We start from the raw sequence: 21,106 nt of genomic DNA on the forward strand, positions 1-21,106 counted from the left end.
TATGCTTTGATCATGTTATTCCTCTCCCCCAACTCCTCCCAGATCCTCCCCGATACCCTAAATCACACTCACTCTATTATTCTTCCAGGAATTAAATAATAAAACTCTAGCCATTTTATTATGTTTCCACAATTCCCTGACACTCTTTGAAGCATAGTTCCTATGAGCTATGTACTTTTGGTGAATTCTGCTTATAGGTTCTCAATGGGTCTGCTTCTGGGTCCATTGATCACATTTTCTATCATACTTAGTGTATTCTTGATCTTCTATTCCAAAGCCTGTTTTTGTTGTTTGCTTTGGGGTGTGGGACTTACAGTTTTTAGTTTAATAATTTTCACCTGTTTCTCTTTATAATCCAAATTTATATGTATGTGTGTGTAATTTAACATATTATGTGAACAAAAAAGAGACAAAATAGTTATCACAAAAGATCCAGTTTTAAAAAAAGATAAGTGCACGCTTCTCAGATGGGCAAAAGATCCCCAAGCACCACCCCAGCCCTGTGGCCTGGAGTGGGTGGGTGCTACTACAATCAACAGATATTTGATGGAGAGGTGGACAAGATAGGAAAACGGAGTGGTGAATGCTTTCCAGGGAGAGAGGTGGAACTGTAGATATGATGGCGATAATAGGTGAGAGAGGGGGCTGAGGCACGCTCTCATTGCCCAGTAGGGTCTGCAGGATGGTGTACAACAACCCGGAGCATTTACAGACACAGACTTAGCCCCTGAACCTTCTGCCTGGCCATAAGATTCTCCCTGGCTCTCTGGACAATGATGGGGAGGCCTGAGATAAGGAAAGGTTCACTCTCTGGATTGAACCTCAAAGGATCACCTTGTTCCTCAATACCACTGGAGGCCATGTTGGTGTTGGTGGTCCATGCTGCTGCCCCAGACCATGATGAAGCCTGAGATCCATATAGACATATGCAGTGTGTACCGCTGCCTGAGGTCTTGGTGATGTCTTCAGGCTTTGCTGCCTTAGGGAGCCATGCTGATGTGAGTGACATGTGTAACTACCTGAGACCATGCTGAGGCTTGTGGTCTGTGCAGCTGCTGAGGGCCATGAGTGGGTCAGTGGTCCTGATACATGTTGATGTCTACAGCCCATGTTACCACCAAAACCCATGTGGTGCCTTGCTCATCGAGAGAGCTGGCCCTACCCCTTGGTGGCAGCTGCTCAGTTCTCCTCAGCTGATAGCTTCTGGCACAGATGCATGTAGAGAAAGACTCATCCTCTCTTGGGGGACTAGCCACTAGGTTTGACCATGCTCCAGTGAATATATGGAAAACACAAAATGGACTTTTGGGTTTTTTTTGTGGGGAGGTCACAGGGTAGGGAAGGGGTGGACACAGAAAGACTGAGAGGGGAGTGCAATCTGGGCGCATGATGTGAGATTCCCAAATAATCAGGTAAAAAAATATTTTTTTAAAAAAAGCAAGCAGCTGCTGGGCGGTGGTGGCACATGCCTTTAATCCCAGCACTCGGGAGGCAGAGCCAGGCGGATCTCTGTGAGTTCAAGGCCAGCCTGGTCTACAAAGTGAGTTTCAGGACAGGCTCCAAAACCTACGCAGAGAAACTCTGTCTCGAAAAACCAAAAAAAAAAAAAAAAAAAAAGCAAGCAAGCAGTTAATAAACCAGCCAAGATTAAGCACCCTTAGTAGCCACTATCAGGAAATCAAAAAGGTATTAACTTGAATGATGAAAAGAAATGTATAGTATGTTGTTGTTGAATGAAATATTCTAATAAATGTCTGTTACACTCATTTTTTTTATAGTATGGCTCAACTCAAGATATTTCTTCATTGATATTCTGTCTAAATGATCTATACACTGATGAAAGTAGGATATTCAAGTTCCCAATTATTATTATATTCACATCTCTCTTGCCTTTGACATCTAATATTTGTTTGGTATCATACTGAGGGTGTACATCTTTATAATTGTTATTCTTCCCTGATCAATTGTTCTTTTAATCATTTATAATAACATTTGTTGTTTCTTTTTACAGTTTTTTACTTTAGATTTGCTTTATCTGATATGACTCATGTCATTCTCAACAATATGGCCTGAACTAGAGGTTACTATGCAAAGTGAAATAAGCCAGACAAAGAAAGGCAAATACTACCTATTACCTCTTATTTTCAGTAATTAATAAATCATTCTCATGGAAAAACAGAACAGAATATTTGTCTCTAGAGACACTTGGAAGATGAAGTTAGAGTAGTATCGTTCAGTTAGCTGCAACAAAACACATCTAAACTGGGGGGTAGAACTCTGGATCTTCTTTAACATACTCAAGTAATTACTGGTTGAAACAACCTATGATATATCTCTAAATCACTAGAAGAGTATGAAATTTCCAACACTTAATTGTTGGAGGCATGGAAATGCATATTATTCTGCTTTGATTATTATATACTATAAACATATATTGAATCAAAATATTGTACCATATAATGGTATGTTAATAAGATAAATTACATCATTCTTTCAATTGGCTGTGTCACCCAGTTGGAATCTATCCTTTGGAGAAATCAATTAGGTCATCATGGGACTAAGAGAACTCAAATCCAATCTGCCATTTTTCTTGAATAAATGAATTTATAAATGCCTTTAATCCTAGCATTCCAGAGACAGAAATCCCTCTGGATCTCTGTGAGTTCAAGGCCGAATTGGAAAGAGCCAGGCATGATGACTCATGCCTTTAATCCCAGAAAGCAGCCTTTAATCCCAGGGAGTAGTGGTAGAAAGCAGAAAGGTTTATAAGGCGTGAGGACCAGAAACTAGCAGCATTTGGCTGGTTAAGCATTTGGCTGGTTAAGCTTTTAGGTTTTGAGCACAGTTCAGCTGAGAGCCATTGGGATGAAGACACAGAAGCTTCCAGTCTGAGGAAACAAGATCAGCTGAGAAGTTGGCCAGGTGAGGTTAGCTGTGGTTTGTTCTATCTCTCTGACCCCAGATAAGTTTATTAAGGTACACAATATTCTGGGGAACACAATACCACCACAATTCAGCCCTTCCTCCCTCAGAAATAGTAAGGACATTCTTTCACAGAATTGGGATATCCCATAAGTGTTACTTTGTTTTCATTTTTCACTCCAATAAATTCCAAACAAAAATCTCACCTTCTTCTAATTTTCTATGTAACTGTTCGTCTGTTTAACCTTTGCCTGGCTATAATAGAAAATAAACTAAAATCCTTGTGAACTTATAACATTTGTGATGCTAGTTTAGTCAATGATCATAACTAGCACTTAAGAGCCCCAAAACAGAAGTGGTAAAAAGCATAGTGACTGTCCTATCTTTGAATACTCATTCAAAAATAAGGTATTCAAAACCTAGAGATATGAAAACAGAAGCATCATTACATTATAGAAGAGGAACAAGAATAGACTTGATACAGGTCAATAACTGATCTAACTTTCTAGGTGTGGGTCACTGTCAGGGACTCCAATCTCGATCTGTAGGATCACTTTAGAGAGAGAAATCCTATGATAATTGAATTTTGGTCTCACTTGAATGTAAGCTGACAACAGCAACTTTCATACTGTTCTCAATTTCAAAATGCTTCAAACCACATACCAAAATAGGATGCAGTAATAGTATCACTATACCCTTTAAATGCATAGGGGACTTTGGAAGCAGAATTGTTGTTTTGTGTTCTCTTTTGTAATTCAATAGGTTCCTGACTTCAGAAGCACTTAATTCTAGATAATCTTGTAGATTTTTTTATCACTCAAGAAAATTTTTTCTAAGTGAAGAAAATGATGTTATTACCATTCCTTGATGCCTGACCAAGCTACCATATTGAAAACTGGCCTGCCACTGCAGGAAAAACTGAGCCCCGTGGTTTTTCTGATAGTTGGGGGAAAGGTGCAAGAGACCTGGATTCAGCTGCATCATAAAAGACACTGAGATTTTCTTGCAGCTCAGGAATTTATTAAGGACGGGGATTGGGCCATTGGGTGTTTATATGTCTGGGCCCTTCAGTTGCATCCTGGCTTTTAATGAGGAAGAGGGCTGCTTGTAATTATGTGCCACAGATGATGTCATTCTGGGAGTATGATGAGCCCTCTCTTCAGATACCTCATGCCAGGACTGGGGACCAGCATTATCAGAAGGGTTTTTCGTTTTCTTCTGCATTCGGTGGAGAGATGATATTTTTTAGGATCTCAGCATAGAATGGACCAAATACGTGCTGGTTGTGATGCATCAGATTAACAAACTTCCAGCCTAGTTCTGCCAACTCTGGTTCAATGAAAAGAAGCCCTCCAGGGAAGTCTAGAAGAGATTCTTGCATTCCACGAATCAAACAGCATTTAAGAAACAAATGTATCCGTTGTTCTGTCACAGGAGAAAAAAATGAAAAGTAGAAAGAAGAGATTCAGAAGAAACTCACCATTCACTGCCTGCTCATGAAAACTTTACATTTTTTCAGTGTAGTGGTTTGACTAGGAATGACCCCCCATAGGCTCATATATTTGAATGCTTAGTTACCAGGAAGTGGAACTGTTTGAAAGGATTAGAGGGATTAGGAGGTTCGGCCTAGTTGGAGTGGGTGTGTTACTGGGGGTGGGCTTTGAGGTTTCAAAATCCCCTATCAAGTCCAGTCTCTGTCTCTCTCTCTGCTTGCAAACCAGTATGTAGCTCTCAGCTACTTCTTCAGCACCACTCCTGCCTCCTGCCATGTTGCCTGCCATGGTGATAATGGGCTAAGCCTCTGAAACTGTAAGAAAATCTCAATTAAATGCTTTCTTTTATATGAGTTCCCTTGGTCATGGTGTTGCTATACAACTGTAGAACAGTGACTAAGACAGAAATTGGCCCTGGGAAATGGGTTATTGCTATGACAGGCCTGATCATGCTGCTTATTGGTGGAATATAGATTTGAGGACTTTGCATTAAGAAAGCAGTTGAACCCATGCCTGAGAGTGAGCCCACCTGACACTGCCTGGAGCACCAGGACCCACAGGCTGGATGGCTCAGAGACCTAGGATAGAACAAAACACGACTGGAGAAAAAAAAAATCAATGTAATGATGTCTAATGATAGTCTGCTATACTCATTCATAGATTGGTGCCTAGCCTAATTGTCATCAGAGAGGCTTCATCCAACAACTATTGGAAACAGACGCAGACTCACAGCCAAACATTAGGCAGACTTCAGGAATACTGCGGAAGAGGGGGAGGAAGAATTGTAGGAGCCAGAGGGGTCAAGAACAGCACAAGAAAAACCACAGAATCAACTAACCTAGGCTCATAGGGGCTCACAGAGACTGAACCAACAACCAGAGAGCTTGTATAGGACTGACCTAAACACTCTGCATATATGTGACAGTTATGTAGCTTGGTCCTCTTGTGGGACTCCTAATAGTGAGAGCAGGGGCTTTGGGGACCCTTTCCTCATACTAAACTGCCTCTTCCAGCCTTATTATGAGGGCAGGTACTTAGTCTTACTGTAACTTGATATGCCATGTTTTGTTGATATCCATGGAAGATCTGCCATTTTCTGAATAGAAACGGAAGAGGAGTGAATGGGGAGACAGAGGGGGAAAGAGGGTTTGGGAGGAGAGGAGTGAGGGGAAATGCAGTCAAGAACATAAAAATAAATAAAAATAAAGCAGTTGAAAATTTTAAGCAGGGCTTAATGGGTCATGCTGGTAAGAGGGTAAAAGACAGTGGTGCTGAGAGCAATTTAGATTATGATGGCCCAGCTCAAGGGGTTTCATAGGGGGAAGAATAGTAGTAAGTGGCCTAGAGATGGTTCTTGTAATATCTGGACCAAAAATGTGGTGGCATTTTGCTCTTGTCCTAAAAACCTGGCTGAAGCTAAAATGAAGTTTTAGATTAATGTCATTGGCAGAAGAGAGTCAAGACAGCCTAGTATTGACTCTGTCGTGTGGCTTTCAGTCATCACTTTTATGCAGATCTATAATGAAAAGGAACAAGCTGAGCAAGGAAAAATACAAAATGTATAGTTTGGGGAGAAAAGGAGCATCAGGAAGTGTAATGGAGCTAAAGCCAATGCTGAGATAAAACATTTCAAGAAAAGCCCGATGCTAAATAAAATAAAGGGAGTGGTGACTTCAGGGTAAGGCCTCACTCAGCTAAGCTTCCAACTTGTGAAAAGGAATAAAAGGAAAGCTTAAGCAGTGAAGAAAACTATCAAAACCAGAAATCTGATGCATATGCAATTGTAGGAGGGGGCCTTGTTCCAGCCCCAGCAAGCTGCAGAACCTGGCAACTTCTGCCATGTAGTTCCAGCTTAGAGTAAGGATTCAAGAAAAGGGTTGTGGAATCTCCCTTCCCAGCTAAGGAACGCCACCGAGGCCAGGTGTGTAGCACGAACGCCCCTGAATGGAGGTCCAGAGAGGACACACTGTGAAGCTGTGAAAGTAAAGCCTGGATTATGTTGGAGATGCCAGTGTTGTGAGATACTTATGAAGAAAGGCTACAGATTGGATGTGGAACCAGCCCAAGAGAAAGAAGCATGCTGCAGTCAGCAAAACTAGAAGGAGTTGGAGATGTGAAGAGTACTTTGACATCAGATGTGGAGATGCAAAATTTGGAGTTTTTCCTGCTAGGTTTTGGACTTGCTTTGGGCCAATATTCCCTCATTATGCTCCTTTTCCCACTTTCAGAATATTAATGTAAATTCTGTGCTACTGTATGTTGGAAGTATGTGATCGGCTTTTTGATTTTATAAGAGGTTACAAACAGTTAAGGTATTGCCACAAGTCTCAGAGAATTTGAACTTTGGACTTTTTAAACAGTGTTGAGAATTTGATAGGCTATGGGGACTTCTGAAGTTGGACTGAATGATTTTTTTTTTTTTTGCATTATGATATGGCTATAAACTTGTCTGGGTCAGGGAATGGAATGTGGTGGTTTGCATAAGATGGCCCCCATAGGCTCATATGTTTGAATGCTTAGTCACCAAGGAGTGGAATTCTTTGATAGGATTAGAAGGGTTTGGAGGTGTGGCCTTGTTGGAGGAGAGTTTAACTCCCACCTGGCATTTTATTGCTATTTCTTATCACTTTCAGGACTCTTACCAATGATGGTACGAATGCAGTTCTCCTTCTTGGCAATGTTCCGGAGTTGGCCTACAAGAGATGCCCTGTTTTCACTGCTCAGAGCAGTGAGGCCTGTCTTCTTGAGCCCTTGATGGATTTCCTGCGATACCTTTTCACTGACACTGAGCATAGACTCTTCTGGCCTGGATAGTGAAGACAGAAAATAGAGTAATTAGTATGTAAAATGAATAAAAAAATTCTTAATAAAAAAGAAAGAAAAGAAAATAGAGTTTCCCTGACACAGGGACCAAGCCCAAAAAGCCCATACTAGAAGTTAGGCATACCCAGGAAGAACTGTGACCCTCTCACCATCAATACACAACATGAATCAATGAGGATGTAAAAGAGTTCTGTTATTATCCCTGAGGTACCAAATTATTCATGCATGTGGTATTATACGTCAACTTTAAATGGAACAATATATATTGGGCAAGGGTTTGGATATATCCTGAACATTAAAATATTCTTGAAAGATTCTTAGATATTTTACATAGGATACTTTCCTACTTTACCAAAAAATGCAAATAAATTAATAAAACTAAATTTCTAATTCCTCTTTCTACTTTGATATAGAATCTCTACATGCAGGGAATTAGCAATCAATATTAATGACTAAATGATCAATTTCTGGGTATAAATAACAAAAATCTACAGTCCCTTGATGAAATACATAGTGTCTCAATGTTGGAAAACATAATAATGAATATTTGTAGCAAAGTAATCACCTTATCCTCCTTCTGGGTAGAAAACTGTTATTCTTCTCTATGCCAAACCTAAAATACCAACAATCTTTGGCTCTAGTTCCCAAAGGGTCTTTGCGTGAAGGATAATGGGATGTTATATTGCCTGCTGATGGCCTAAATGTCACTCTAAAAGAAATCTATGAGAGAACTGGGAAGCTCACATGGTAACATGCTTGCCACACAAGCATGAGAACCTGAGCTTGGTTCCACAGTAGCCACACAAAAATCCAAATGTGATAGTGCATGACTGTAATCACAGCACTATGGAGGCATAGACAGGTGGCTCCCTGGAACTTGCTCACCAGCCAGCCTAGCCTAATTAATCAGCTTCATGTTTCAAAAAAAAAGGGTGGAAAACAAGATAAAGACCCCTGCAATTGATCCCTGGCCTTGACATGTGCACACACTTGCACAGACAAAATGACCATGTACATACATGTGTGTATGCATGTGCCTGGACACACACACACATTCATTCACACACACACACACACACACACACACACACACACACACACACACACACACACGGAAAGATCGTTGGGACATACTTGGAGCTAAATTCTTCTGTTAACGCCTTGGTTATACACTTCAGTTTATCCACAAATTCTGGTGAGCTGAATAAAACACCACAAGAGAAACTTCTTGCCACAAGTAAAACTGAAGCTAGAATGGTCAAGTGGCGTAATCTGGATTTCATGTTCTGTAGTCGTGCTTTATCCATCAGTAGAGTCTGGTTAGGCAAGAAAGAACAGGCTGTCAGGAGTCGGAATGGAGCTTCTAAGTAAAAGACAAGATTATGCCTCAGCACACATTCCTACCTCAGGGAATTCTTCATTTCCATGGTCCCTGAGAACAAGATTTAAATATCCTTGGTATAACACTGTTGTAAGACTAGGTGGCTCTGGATCAGTTTTTGGAGATGGAAATGAACTTATTGTGCCAGAAGAGGAGCTTGACGAGACAGATGTACTTGGCAGTGGTGTGGAAATATCTGTGGCAGCTCTAGTCATCCATTTGGTGGTGCAATCAAGGAGATCTAGGAAAGAGAAAGGAACATATATGTCTAAACCACAAGGCTTAGAGCTGGAGAGTTTAAGATAGTCTCAGTACTTTTTTTTTTTTTTTGGTTTTTCGAGACAAGGTTTCTCTGTGTAGCTTTGCGCCTTTTCCTGGAACTCACTTGGTAGCCCAGGCTGGCCTCAAACTCACAGAGATCCACCTGGCTCTGCCTCCCGAGTGCTGGGATTAAAGGCGTGCGCCACCACCGCCCGGCAGTCTCAGTACTTTTAAAAGCTAGAACCGAACAGGATATTTCCTTCCAGAATAGCTTTCACAGTACAAGAAGGTGCTATGCATCAGGTGGGAAACTCACCACCAACCTGTGGACCCCGTTTACCACAATACCAATGTTCCAGGCAAGATCTGCAAACCAGTGCAATGCCAACATGACCAACGTGGGGGCAATCAATAACTTTCTGATAGAATCGGAGACCCACACCATAGGAGAGAGTTCCTGCTTGGCTTTGTGAGCCTGGCAAAGACCCGTGTTTGAGGAGTTCATAGTCCCTAGGGATGAACCCATTGCTTCATTTTTCTAAACGGAAATGTTGCCAAACTACCTCTAAATATTTCTATCCGTACCCATGTGTTGTTCTCAGCCTTGATTAGAGACACTTCTTTTTGCAGCAAACAGCAATTAGTGCAAAGATCTGTGGCTGCTCAAAGTGCTGAGAAAAAGTAACTATTGTACACTCCGTTCTAAACAGAACATCTACCACACCACTTCGAAGGCTCAAGGAATACCAACCATGGAAAAGAGAAGGTGGAGAGAGGACAAAATTGGGACAACAGAGAGGAGGACAGTCAAGTGTTATACTCTGGACATGACATGGTTGCTGCAGTCATGATCTCAAAGCAGCTGAGACAGCTAGGCTGTACTGAGTCTGTGCAGACTGGGTCTGTCAAAACCTAGTCATGGGGAGAAGAGGGGCTCATGGGGCTGTGCTGTCCTCCAGGAACTACCTGGAGGTGGCTGCTGGGGGAGGGGAAGTCATTCAATGCTGTACCACCAAGTGAGCTGTTCCTACTCCAGGGGATAGTTCCATACCCATGACGATGTGGGTAATCTTCAAACTTGGGTGGTCATCAGACAAAAAGGCAGGAAAGTAGGACAGGGGACTCTTTAAAAGGAGAATTGTAGGAGTGGGAGGGCATAAGGAAGGCTGGGGTTGGGAGTGATCAGATTGCACTGTGTACATGTATGAAAGTGGCAAAGAATAAACTCAATTAAAGTGAATTGTATTGGTCTTTCTGTCTTAGAAAATCTTGCTTCTCTTCATTCTTGATCCAAGAAAAAAACTTTCTATTCAAAAATAGAAAAATCACCATAAAAAAGAAACTCAAAGGCCAACTCCCCCACTCCAATTAAATTTTAAACATACTGGGCTGCTTGTCAAGGAGTTCCTGGAATTTAGCTCGTTCATATTGGATAGAATGTTCTTGCAGGTATGGCCGAATGCTTTTGATAGTATAGTTCATCATGTCCATTTTCATCAGGCTAAGAACATGGAAAATCCCCCTGTCACAGACAAAAACAGAATGTTTACAGTTTGAAAGGAAATCTAGTGTTCAGGAGTGGAGCTCAAGAAAGGAATAATAAAATCCCAGTTTTTAGAATAAGAACAGACCTGCAAAGTACTTACTTCAATTAAAAACATGTACTCCAAAAAATATTTAATTGCTTTGAGTAGGGACCTAATGAGAGGTGTTTATATCAGGTCTAAGTGGATTCAATTATAAAAGAACTCGAGGCTAAGAATTTAATGTTGCTTAATTTGACCAGGTAATGTTTTCCATAATGTTATAATGCGTTAAGAATGTCCTCACCACGGCCGGGTGGTGTGGCGCACGCCTTTAATCCCAGCACTCAGGAGGCAGAGCCAGGCAAATCTCTGTGATTTTGAGGCCAGCCTGGTCTACAGAGCGAGATCCAGGACAGGCACCAAAACTACACAGAGAAACTGTCTCAAACCGCCCCCACCCCCAAAAAAGAATGTCCTCACCAGATGCAGTAACTCAGTATTAAATGCTCCATCCTCCGTAACCCTAAGAAATAAATCTATGCACTTTAGAAATTAATGAAACTTTAGTACTTTGCTACAGCACAACAATACAGACTAAGGGAGAAAAGTAATGCTGAACATTAGGACTGCTAATCTATGAAATACCTGAAAATGTGGGAAACGGGCAGAATCTGAAAGAGTTTAGAGAAAGTCATTAAAAAAAAAAAAAGGTTTGTTAATGTGAATGGGGTATCGAGTATGAGTAGAGTGAGAGAAAGTATCTATAATATGTCTGATATTCTTGGACACCAATAAAAGTATTCATTATCTAATGAAGAGGAAATTCTGGATTTGGCAAGTCCATTGCAATCATGAACGCAAGGCAGTAGCAGCTACCTTTACGCCCTGCATCAAATCAGACACAAATGTCAGAAGAGGAGCAATTGGGAAGAAAAAGGGGATCAGCAGGATGGGGAGAGGGATAATAAATGATAATGTGCATTGTATATATTATGAAGCTGTCAAAAATAATGAAAAAGAAGCTGGAGAGATTGCTCAGTTGTTAAGGGCACTTGTTGCTCTTGCAGAGGACTGGGTTAATTCCTAGTAGTAACATAGTGGGTCACAAACATCCAAACTCCAGTTCCAGAGGATCCAACACCCTCTTCGGACCATGGCAAGTACTAGGCATACACATGGTGCCCATACATACATTTTGGCAGGCAAAATGTTCATACACATAAAATAAAATAATTTTTTAAAAATAAAAAAGTAAAAGTAGAGAATTAAAAAGTGAACAAATGACGTTAATCAGGTCTTCCACACAGGAGTACAACAATTAAGACAGAGGTCTATCATAATATCTGGCTCAAAGTTTTCTTTCATGGTACATAAGGTAGATTTCAGAAGCAGCATATGCTACGGTTTGAAAATAGATTGCTGCTCCAAAAAGAGGAAACTTTAAACCCAACTGTGAGACAGTGAGAGGGTGGAAAACTTAATGCAACTATGGAGTTTAGGGATGAAGCCTTTAGACCATCACCAGGATTACAGAAGCATGGCAGGCTAGAACTCACATGACTGAAAACCAGTGGTTTAAGAAAAACATAGAAAAACTAGGAGACACACACACACACACACACACACACACACACACACACACACACTTTCTTTCATCACGGGGTGCTCTGCACCACCTTGAGACTGCATCAGTTACAAAGCTTTCACTGGATGCAGTCCCTTAACCCTTGGACTTCTAGGACAAGAGCCAAAATAAGTTTTTTCTCTTTATAATTTACCCATACTGTGATACCACGTTATTAACAACAGAAAATAGATTAAAACAGCATGACTAGATTCTTGCCTCAGTAACTCTACTGGATCTTTTATGCTCTCTAGTTTCTGAACAGCTTCATCTCGAACTGGTGCACACAGGAGGGCCATTAAGTTGAGAATATAGTTGGAAAGATGAGGAACATTCAGAGCCCCATGCTCTGTTTCTTGTTTTAGGAGATCCACGTCCAGCACTTCCTCAATCTCATTTCTTAGATGGTTCTGACGTGGTAGTAGCAGTGACATCAAAATCTGCCACAAAGGAAAATCAAAGGAACCATATTTGGTTTAGAATCCTAAACCTACACCCAGTGAGCAGTGCTTTCAGGCTAAAGGCATGTCAGACTTTGTCTTCTAGAGGTAAAGAAAGTGAGTTTTTAAATTTCGTACACAGTCATTTCTCTCTTTTGGAAGACAATTATAATTCTAGGCTTCACTTATAATCATTTGTAGCAGTAGTGATTATTTTCAAGGAAGAATGACATAAAAACATGAATAAAATAAGAGTGGGGCAACAATTAAGTATAGGTTACAACATGTGCACCTCCACAAAATGATGATGCGTTCTTAACCAGGGCTAAGGACATTTTTAGATGACTTTGATCCAAAAAGCAAGAGTGAAAATAAGCAAGGTATTCTTAAATGTTCACTTGAAATAGCTTTTTGAATCAAAATATAAATTCCTTGTGGGCAAGAACTTGCATTATTTTCTGTGCTTCTGGAACACTTAAATTGTAGTGGAAGTTAAGTGAAAATATGTTTTATTGAATGACATATTATGTTATTAAAGTAATACCCTAACCCTCAAGCTATATCTTGTACAAATAAAATGAGGGTCGATCCATTCCATATGTGTTCAGAAAGTAAGCTACTTAGAAAATTAATAATACTAATATTAACAATCCAAGGTCTAAGGCCTGGAAACTTTGTATCAACAGAAAGAGGGCTGGCTACTCACCTGTTTTATGTTGTTTATAAGTTCAAGAGCGCAAGAAAAGTCAGGAGGATTGTGTGACAGCTGATCTTTCAAGTGGTCCCAAAATGCATTGTACATTGTCTCCACAAACTTGCTTTCCAGACTAGTAAGAAAGTTAAATGTACAAAATGATCTTTACCTAGAGACTTGATACAGGATCATGACCCCTCAAACAGCATTTAAAATTATGAAAAACCATTAAACTTATAGACCAGAGTAGAGCTACATTTAGATTTGAGAAGTGCCGAATTAACTGCAGTTGGTCTCAGATTAAAAAAATAAATAAATAAGAAACCTTAGATCATCACAGAAAGATACCAAAGTGCACAATCAGTCGCTGTCTCCCCACACATAGCCCACTCCTTCCATCCTCCCGTCCCTTCCTCCTTCCCCTTTCTCTCCCCTCCTCCCTTTCTTCCTCCCTCCCTCCCAGTATCTCCTTGTGTCTTTCTTTGTCTTTCTATCTCCCCCATCAATATGTCTGTCTCTGTCCCCTTCTCTTCTTCTCAGTCTGTCCCTGACTCCCAACCCCACTCTTCTCCTCTCCTTTCCCTCCCTCTACTTCCCCTTCGGAAGAACCACAAACCAAAATTGGATTCAGACTTACTGACCCTAATCCTGCATCTAGCCTAGCTGTATGACTGCATTTTTATTTCTGTATACATAGTGTGTGATATTTTTCACATGGGTTTGGAGTGTAGAGAGGATTTTTTCATGTCGATAGTAATGAAGGATTTCATACACTTCACAGAAGGACAAAATGGAACATATTACCCTTCCCCCTTTCAGACCTGCTTTTCACTTACCTTATTTCTAAAAACTGGAAAGCTTACCTTTTTCCCAAAAAATAAACTTTTTACAATAAAAATTTACATTTTTCTTTTGATATACAAATGATACAAAAATTTAACGTTACTCCCCCAACACACCCATCTAACTGTGGAAGGCAAGCAACTCTCATCCATCTGACATATTCAAGAGTTTTGAATTCCACTGCCCTATCCATTTTATCCATTTGGTCAAAACATTCCAGAGTGTTTAAGTGTCTCCGGAATCCATCCTATCAAACATCATCTCACACCTGTACATTTACAGTGGTCTGTAAAGTGAACATCCTCCCCCAAAATATGACACATCCTTGCTAAAATTAATGATTTTCCCAAGATCCAAATCTGGTCACATGTCCTGTTCATCTAATGCCGTTCAAGAGCTCCATCATAGAATCCAGATATACAACCTCAATGACTCAGCATGCTTCTATTCTGTCAACTCTCCCTGACTTTGAATCCTTCCTTTTCCCAACACCTTGCACTGAAGCAATAGTAATCTGTTTAGAGTGAGTAGTAATTATTTTCTACCTTTCTCTGCCTTTGAAGAGACATATCCTTCAGAGTACTTTTCACAATAGATCACCTAAAGTGTACCTATTCATACTCTGGAGAGTCAACTCAAATTTTATGATTTCAAGACAGTCTTCCTCTGATAGTCACCCAGGCAACTGCATACTAACAAAGAACTCCATCCATTAGCTAAGACAGAATGTGCCCCTCTGCACAATAGCTCTTGGATTATCTGTTCTACAGAGCTTCTTGATGGCAAAGACAACATCATACTTACCTGTATGTCCTCAGTTTTCACCATTCCACTCTCCACCTAATAAGTACTCAATAAATGCTTGTTAAAGAATGAATGGCAATGGTGTTTCCATAAGTATTGGAAAGTAAATCCAGAAAAAGAAATATAACTCAGATTCTAAGGACTATGAGCTGAATGAAGATTTCTAGGATACATGTGTTTTGGTGAAAACTCCATTCATGGAAGGTGTACTTAGCATGTGTCACTATTAGCAACAAGCAGAATAAATCCAAGGTACATGAGAATCACAAAAACCAAGATAGAGTATGGTGCTTTAGTAACAGAATCCCTAAAGCGGCAAAATAAAAGAGGCATTCAAGATGGGCAGTTTAAAAAGCTATAAAATAATATTCTGGCAAAAAAACTGTATTCTTCTAACTCTTTATGCTTACATTGTGTGTGTGTTTGTGTGTGTGTGTGTGTGTGTGTGTGTGTGTGTGTGTACAAATGAGTATGCACATGTACACACATACAAAGTGTAACAGAATCTGTGTGGAGGTAAGAGGATAAATTGTACAAGTTGGTTCTCTCCTTCCACCATGAGAGTTCCAGGGATGGAACAAGTTGTCAGACTTGCTTGATGGTGAGCACGTTTACCTTCTAAGTCATTTTTCCAGCCCACACTTAACTACTAATGATCCATTAGAGGCATTCAATTCATACTTGCTGAATGACTCATTTATGTATTTCAATATTAATGTAATTATAAAAAACTCCAATAAGGCTCATTTTTCTTATTAAATCAGAAAATATAAATGCTCTGAAATTTCTTACTCATGACAAATGGCAATATCATTATTAGAAAAGTTATTTGTGGGGTTAGAGAAACGACTAAGCGGTTAAGAGCACTAGCTGCTTATCTCCAAGGCCAGGGTTTGAGGCCCAGCAACCACATGGTGGCTCACAACTCTCTGGAACTGTAGCCCTAGGGTAGCCAATGCTCTTTTCTGGTCTTCTTGGGCACTGCATGCATGTGATACACTCATGAGAAGCAAAACACTCATCCACAGAGAATGAAATTAAAATAAAAAAGAAAGTTGTTTATCTGGATCCACTTAATTTGCAGGAAATTAAGAGTAGCTTCTAGCAGCTCTAACCTCCAAGTCTACCTGAAAGGATCTGAAATTTTTCTCTAAAAACCAAGAATTAACATTCTGACAATAATTACATTGGTTTATTTACTATTTATATATAGTTTGATATTTTGACTGTGTGTGTGTGACTGTGGTGTATGTGTGTACAGTCTATGTGCTCTTGAGAGGGTTCACATATAAAGGCCGGAGAAGGACACTGGATGCCTTATTCTGTCACTCTACATCTTATCCCCTGAGACAGGGCCTCTTACAGAAAATGGAGTCAGGGTGGCAGCCAGCAAGGCCTAGAGATCCCTTTGTCTCTGCCTCACATATTGCTTGGTTTACAGGGCATGGGTTGCACAACACCATGCCAGACTGTTTACATGTGCTCAGGGAATTTGAATTTATGTCCTCGTGTTTGTGCAGTAATTGGTCCTAACCACTGGGTCATCTCTTCATTCCCACTTGAACACTTTTTTCCTTTTTTTTTTTTTTTTTTTTTTAACGAGACAGGGTTTCTCTGTGTAGTTTTGATACCTGTCCTGGATCTTGCTCTGTAGACCAGGCTGGCCTCAAACTCACAGAGACCCACCTGCCTCTGCCTTTCAAGCCCTGGGATTAAAGGTGTGTGCCACCACCACTCAGCAGAATTAAATAATTATACTGATTATTCTGCTGTTCTATTTGATACTATTTAAGACAGACTCAAGCACTGCATGTTTTAATAGAAAAACATCAAACATGACCAAAAACTATCTATCCTACGTAACTATGACAAGTAAATAAATAAGTATGTGTACCTGTTTCCAGGTAAATCATTCTCCTGTACCGCGAAATCTTGGTTTACTACGATTTCATGGGCAATGCTCAATTTGGAAACTTCATTAGCTGTCTCTATATCTTCAGTAGAAAGTACTACAGGCTGGATCACTGGAAGAAAAGTATAGTAGTCATCAAAAGAGATCCCACACAAATTGTCTAGGTGACTGTATTGTTCTGATTTCATGGGTAGGGCCTCATTGTCATAAAAAAAAAAAACACTGTCAATTATCAAGATTGCTATATCCAGAAAAGGTATTTCTTAAAATTGATGACAAAATAAGTATTTTAAAGGCGAGCGTAAATTAAAGCAATTCATGACAACTGAACCAAGACTGCAAAATGTTTAAAGAAATGCTCTGTCTTACCTACTAGGAAACAGGAAGTAGTTCAGTTCATGAGAGGAAAAGATGATGAACAAAAACCAACCAGGGAAGAGTCCAATGAGAAAGCAGAAAACTCCCAACATCAGTGTGGGAGGAGGAAACTAACTGCCAACAATCCAATCAATCAGAACAACCAACAAAGCCATAAGAATTAGCAAACCTTTCTCAATACTGGTCAAAATAAATAAATAAATAAATAAATAGCCTCAATTCACCAATATAAAATCACAGACTGACTGGATTCAAAAACAAAAGTCAACTACCTGTGCTCTCTAATAAGAAACAGTCCAATGGCAAAGATATCCAAACACTGCCAATGGATGGAAATCAACCTTCTTCCATGTAATGGAAGCCATAAACAAACTGATGTGGTGATTCTCATATTTGATGAAAGTAGACTTAAAACCAAAAATCACCCACAAGGAATAAAGAGGGCTATTGCTTGTTGGTAAATGAAACAATTCATTAAATAGACATACCAATTTGAAATAGTAACACACCAAATGGTGGGGCCTCATTGTCAAAAAAAAAAAAACCCTAAATGGATAAAAGATCAGATACAATGAGAGTGGGAAACTTCAATGTTCCACTCTCATCTTTAGATAGGCCTTTAAAAACCTCAAAATCCAAAAACGGGACCTAATAATACACATGCTCCCCATTATGATAACAATGGACTGAACCTCTGAAACTGTAAGTGAGCCATCCCAATTAAATGTTTTCTTTCTAAGATTTGCTGTGGCATGATGTCTCTTCACAGCAACAGTAAACCCTAACTAAAACAGGGGCCATGCTATAGCATGGCCTTCCCCCAGTGTTCACTTCCCTGAGTAAGACTCCTACTAAAGGTTACACAACCTTCCCCAACAACAGCAACAGCTGGGGACCAAGTATTCAAATATGAGACCTGATAGCCGATATTTTGCACTCAAACCAGAACAAATACCTACCTCCAATAGATACCTCCAGTGGTACAACAATGGCATGACTGTTATGGGGTAAATCAACTCCTTTGTGATATGAGTTGGGGCCTGTTTCATAGGACAGAATTCATGCCTGGGATTATAAACCTACTCCAAAGCCCACAGCTGGGGAAAACACAGCCCCAGTGGAAAGTCTACTACATTTATTTTGCTAAATGGATGCTGTCATGATGTCTTCTAAATATCTGTGCTTATACCCAATACATGTGCTGCTCTAATCTTTTGTCAGAGAAGTTTATTTCTACAGTGAATGGCAGTTAATGCAGAGACTCAACTGCTCCAAAGGCTGAGAGTGAGTGTTGCGCGCTCAGCATTAAATGGAGCATCTATACCACCCCTTCCAAGGACCAGAGAAAAGGATGTGGAAAGAATTAAGAGCTAGAGACTGGGGAAGAGTACTGTGAAATACTATCTTCTGGATATGGTATGGTCATTGCAACCAGGAACGCATAGTATTTACCTGCACAACAGCCACACAAGATCAGGCCCATCAGTTTTCCATGGTAGTTGGGGGAGGAGCTCATGAGGTTCCACTCCACTCTGGCTGCCAGGGATAAAGTAGATCTTTTCCACAGTGGTGTAACCACTGGTAAGACCCACTCAAATACCACGAAATATCCCCCACCCATCCTCATTCAAGTGATTCTAAATTTATGTAATCATCAAAGCAAGCACGAAGGTAGGAGGGAGACTGGTTGGACAGAAGAGATGGTTCAACACGACAAGGAGGGGGACAAGAAAAAAGAATAGGAAGTGAATCTAGGAAGACATATTGTAGCTGTGTATGAAATCGGACATAAAATCTCATATTGTGTACATGTATGAAGTTGTCCTAAAAATGTTTTTGTAAAAACCAGCAGCTTTGGCCAGGTGGTGGTGGTGCACGCCTTTAATCCCAGCACTTGGGAAAAAAAACCAAAAAAAAAAAAAAAAGCAGCTTTTTTAGGAATCAATAATGAATTTGGAGAAGGTACTCATGAAAGCAATTCCATCGAAATAGTCAGAAATCTGCCTTAGAATACACTTGGCCAATTACGTGTAAGATCTGTCAAGGGAGTATTACAAAATGCTGAAAATACAAATCAAAGACACTAAAAGCTGGGAAGTCTTCTTATGTTTAGGAATCAACAGATGACTAAAACACAACTGAGAAGCTATTGATAATTGAGTGTGTAGCCATCTACTGGAGAGGAGGCCAAAGAAAGCTGACTCCATCTCACAGCGCTATCAGTTACCAATAGCTTCCCAACTAAGGCTGAAGCTCTGTGCTCACCTCCCCCACCCATGCTGAGAGTCTGTCTGCCTTGAGCGGGGCAGCTCCTGAGCATGCTGTCACAGTCACTGTGACCTCATAAGGGCAACTGCCCTGGTGTGTCTGCTTTATATTCCCCATGCCTGTAAGTGATTCAAACACTAATAAGGCTTCAAACACAGACATTTATACTTTGTCTCTAAAAGTGAATTTTCATTTCACTTACCAATGAAGGCCCTAAACCCTGTATGTAAAGATAAGACTGGAAGAGAGACAAGAAATTAATACCTAAGAGGGGCCAGGCAGAGCAATGAAGAGGAAATGACTCATGCGAAAGGCTTTTTCTCTGTATCCCTTAAAGGCACCTATGCCACAGGTTTCCTGATTTATTTGTTTGTTTGTTTTTTCAAGACTGGAGCTCACTTTGTAGATCAGGCTGGCCTCAAACTCACCTGCCTCTTCCTCCCGAGTGTTGCACTTAAGGATGCGTGCCACCACCACCTGGTGGTTTCTCTATTTTTTTCTCCTCTCCCCCCCCATTCCCCTGTCCTCCCTCCTCCCACCCCCAGCCTTTCCCTCAAACCCACCTCCCATTCCCACCACCTCCAAGGCAAGGTCTTTTAACCTGCCATAATAACTTTCATTACCGACCCACCTGGAGAGGGGCCCTCTGAACTGGTCTTATCGTCCTGGTTCTTGCTTAGTGCTTTAGGCTTTGGGACCCCATTTTCTGACTCACCGGAGTCATTCTTGGACTTAGTTTTCTTGGCCTTGGGCATGTTGATGGTATCTGGACTGGAAGAGGAAAGAGGGAAATTTATGTAACACACAGGTTCGACTCAAGGACAAGGTGGGGGAGCTCTTCAATGGCTGTGGTTGGCCTTTGAGACAATGTCGCTATTCCTTGTGGAGAGTAAAAGTGCTTCCAGGGCCTCTGAGAGAAAAAACCCAGGTCCTCAAACATACTTTAAGAATAACTTGCTACTAATGGAAATTCCTTTACTAAAATAATTAGCGTTAGCGTTAAACAAGCAAAAGAAAAACCATAATCCAAAAGTAGACTCACCAGAAAGACGACACAACACTTTACTAGCCAAACTAGGAAAAGCTTCTTCCTCTTGAATTCTCTTTTCAAGTCCACCATTAGGCGTCCTAAACCTGGACAACAGGGAACATTCACACCCAAAGCCTACCTGGTTCCTTAACTCTTTCTGGTCCTCGCTGTTTGAAGGCCTTCCCCACGATAGCTGCTTCGGTTACTGAAAAGCCTTCTGGCTTCCCAGTCAAGGAGGTCCCTGGATCATACCATAGCTGCCAGAGAGAGGGGATACCATCAGAAAAGTCTTTGACAGGACCATGGAAATCATGAAGCCCGCGTGGCACACCCCCCTACGCATGACACTAAGTTAGACAGTCCAAAATGAGTCACAAAGGACGGTGCTTCCTGGGGAGTAAACTGGGGGTTGTTTTACACCAAAGGTAGCCCAAAACACAAGGCAGACAGACAGGCAAACACGTTCACTTTACTACACAATAGAGGCAGGAGGCTGAAATTTCCTGTGCGGGGCTTTCAGGCTGCTATCATTCTTTTCAGACTAGAATTAATCTCTAAATCTTGGTTTCATCTAAAATCAAGAAACCACCCAGCCAGGTGGCGGTGGTGCATGCCTTTAATCCCAGCACTTGGGAGACAGAGGCAGGCGGATCTCTGAGTTCGAGGCCAGCCTGGTTATAGAGCAAGATCCAGGACAGGCTCCAAAG

General features: G+C 40.7%; 1 protein-coding gene across 1 annotated transcript; it reads right to left on the bottom strand.

Annotated features, from left to right (window-relative positions):
- Nucleotides 1-3,920: 3,920 nt before the first annotated feature.
- On the bottom strand, nucleotides 3,921-20,689 carry LOC131898748 (T-complex protein 11 X-linked protein 2-like). The gene is made up of 10 exons (XM_059249931.1): nucleotides 20,539-20,689; nucleotides 20,001-20,140; nucleotides 16,706-16,835; nucleotides 13,177-13,297; nucleotides 12,250-12,470; nucleotides 10,266-10,402; nucleotides 8,643-8,860; nucleotides 8,373-8,554; nucleotides 7,058-7,221; nucleotides 3,921-4,347 (listed from the first exon to the last, which is right to left on the bottom strand). The coding sequence occupies exons 2-10, from the start codon at nucleotides 20,122-20,124 to the stop codon at nucleotides 4,118-4,120; spliced, it is 1,527 nt and encodes a 508-aa protein (XP_059105914.1). The 5' UTR covers nucleotides 20,125-20,140; nucleotides 20,539-20,689; the 3' UTR covers nucleotides 3,921-4,117.
- Between the last annotated feature and the right edge of the window lie 417 nt (nucleotides 20,690-21,106).

The sequence above is a fragment of the Peromyscus eremicus genome, chromosome X (genome assembly GCF_949786415.1).
Source record: "Peromyscus eremicus chromosome X, PerEre_H2_v1, whole genome shotgun sequence".
Classification (NCBI taxonomy): domain Eukaryota; kingdom Metazoa; phylum Chordata; class Mammalia; order Rodentia; family Cricetidae; genus Peromyscus; species Peromyscus eremicus.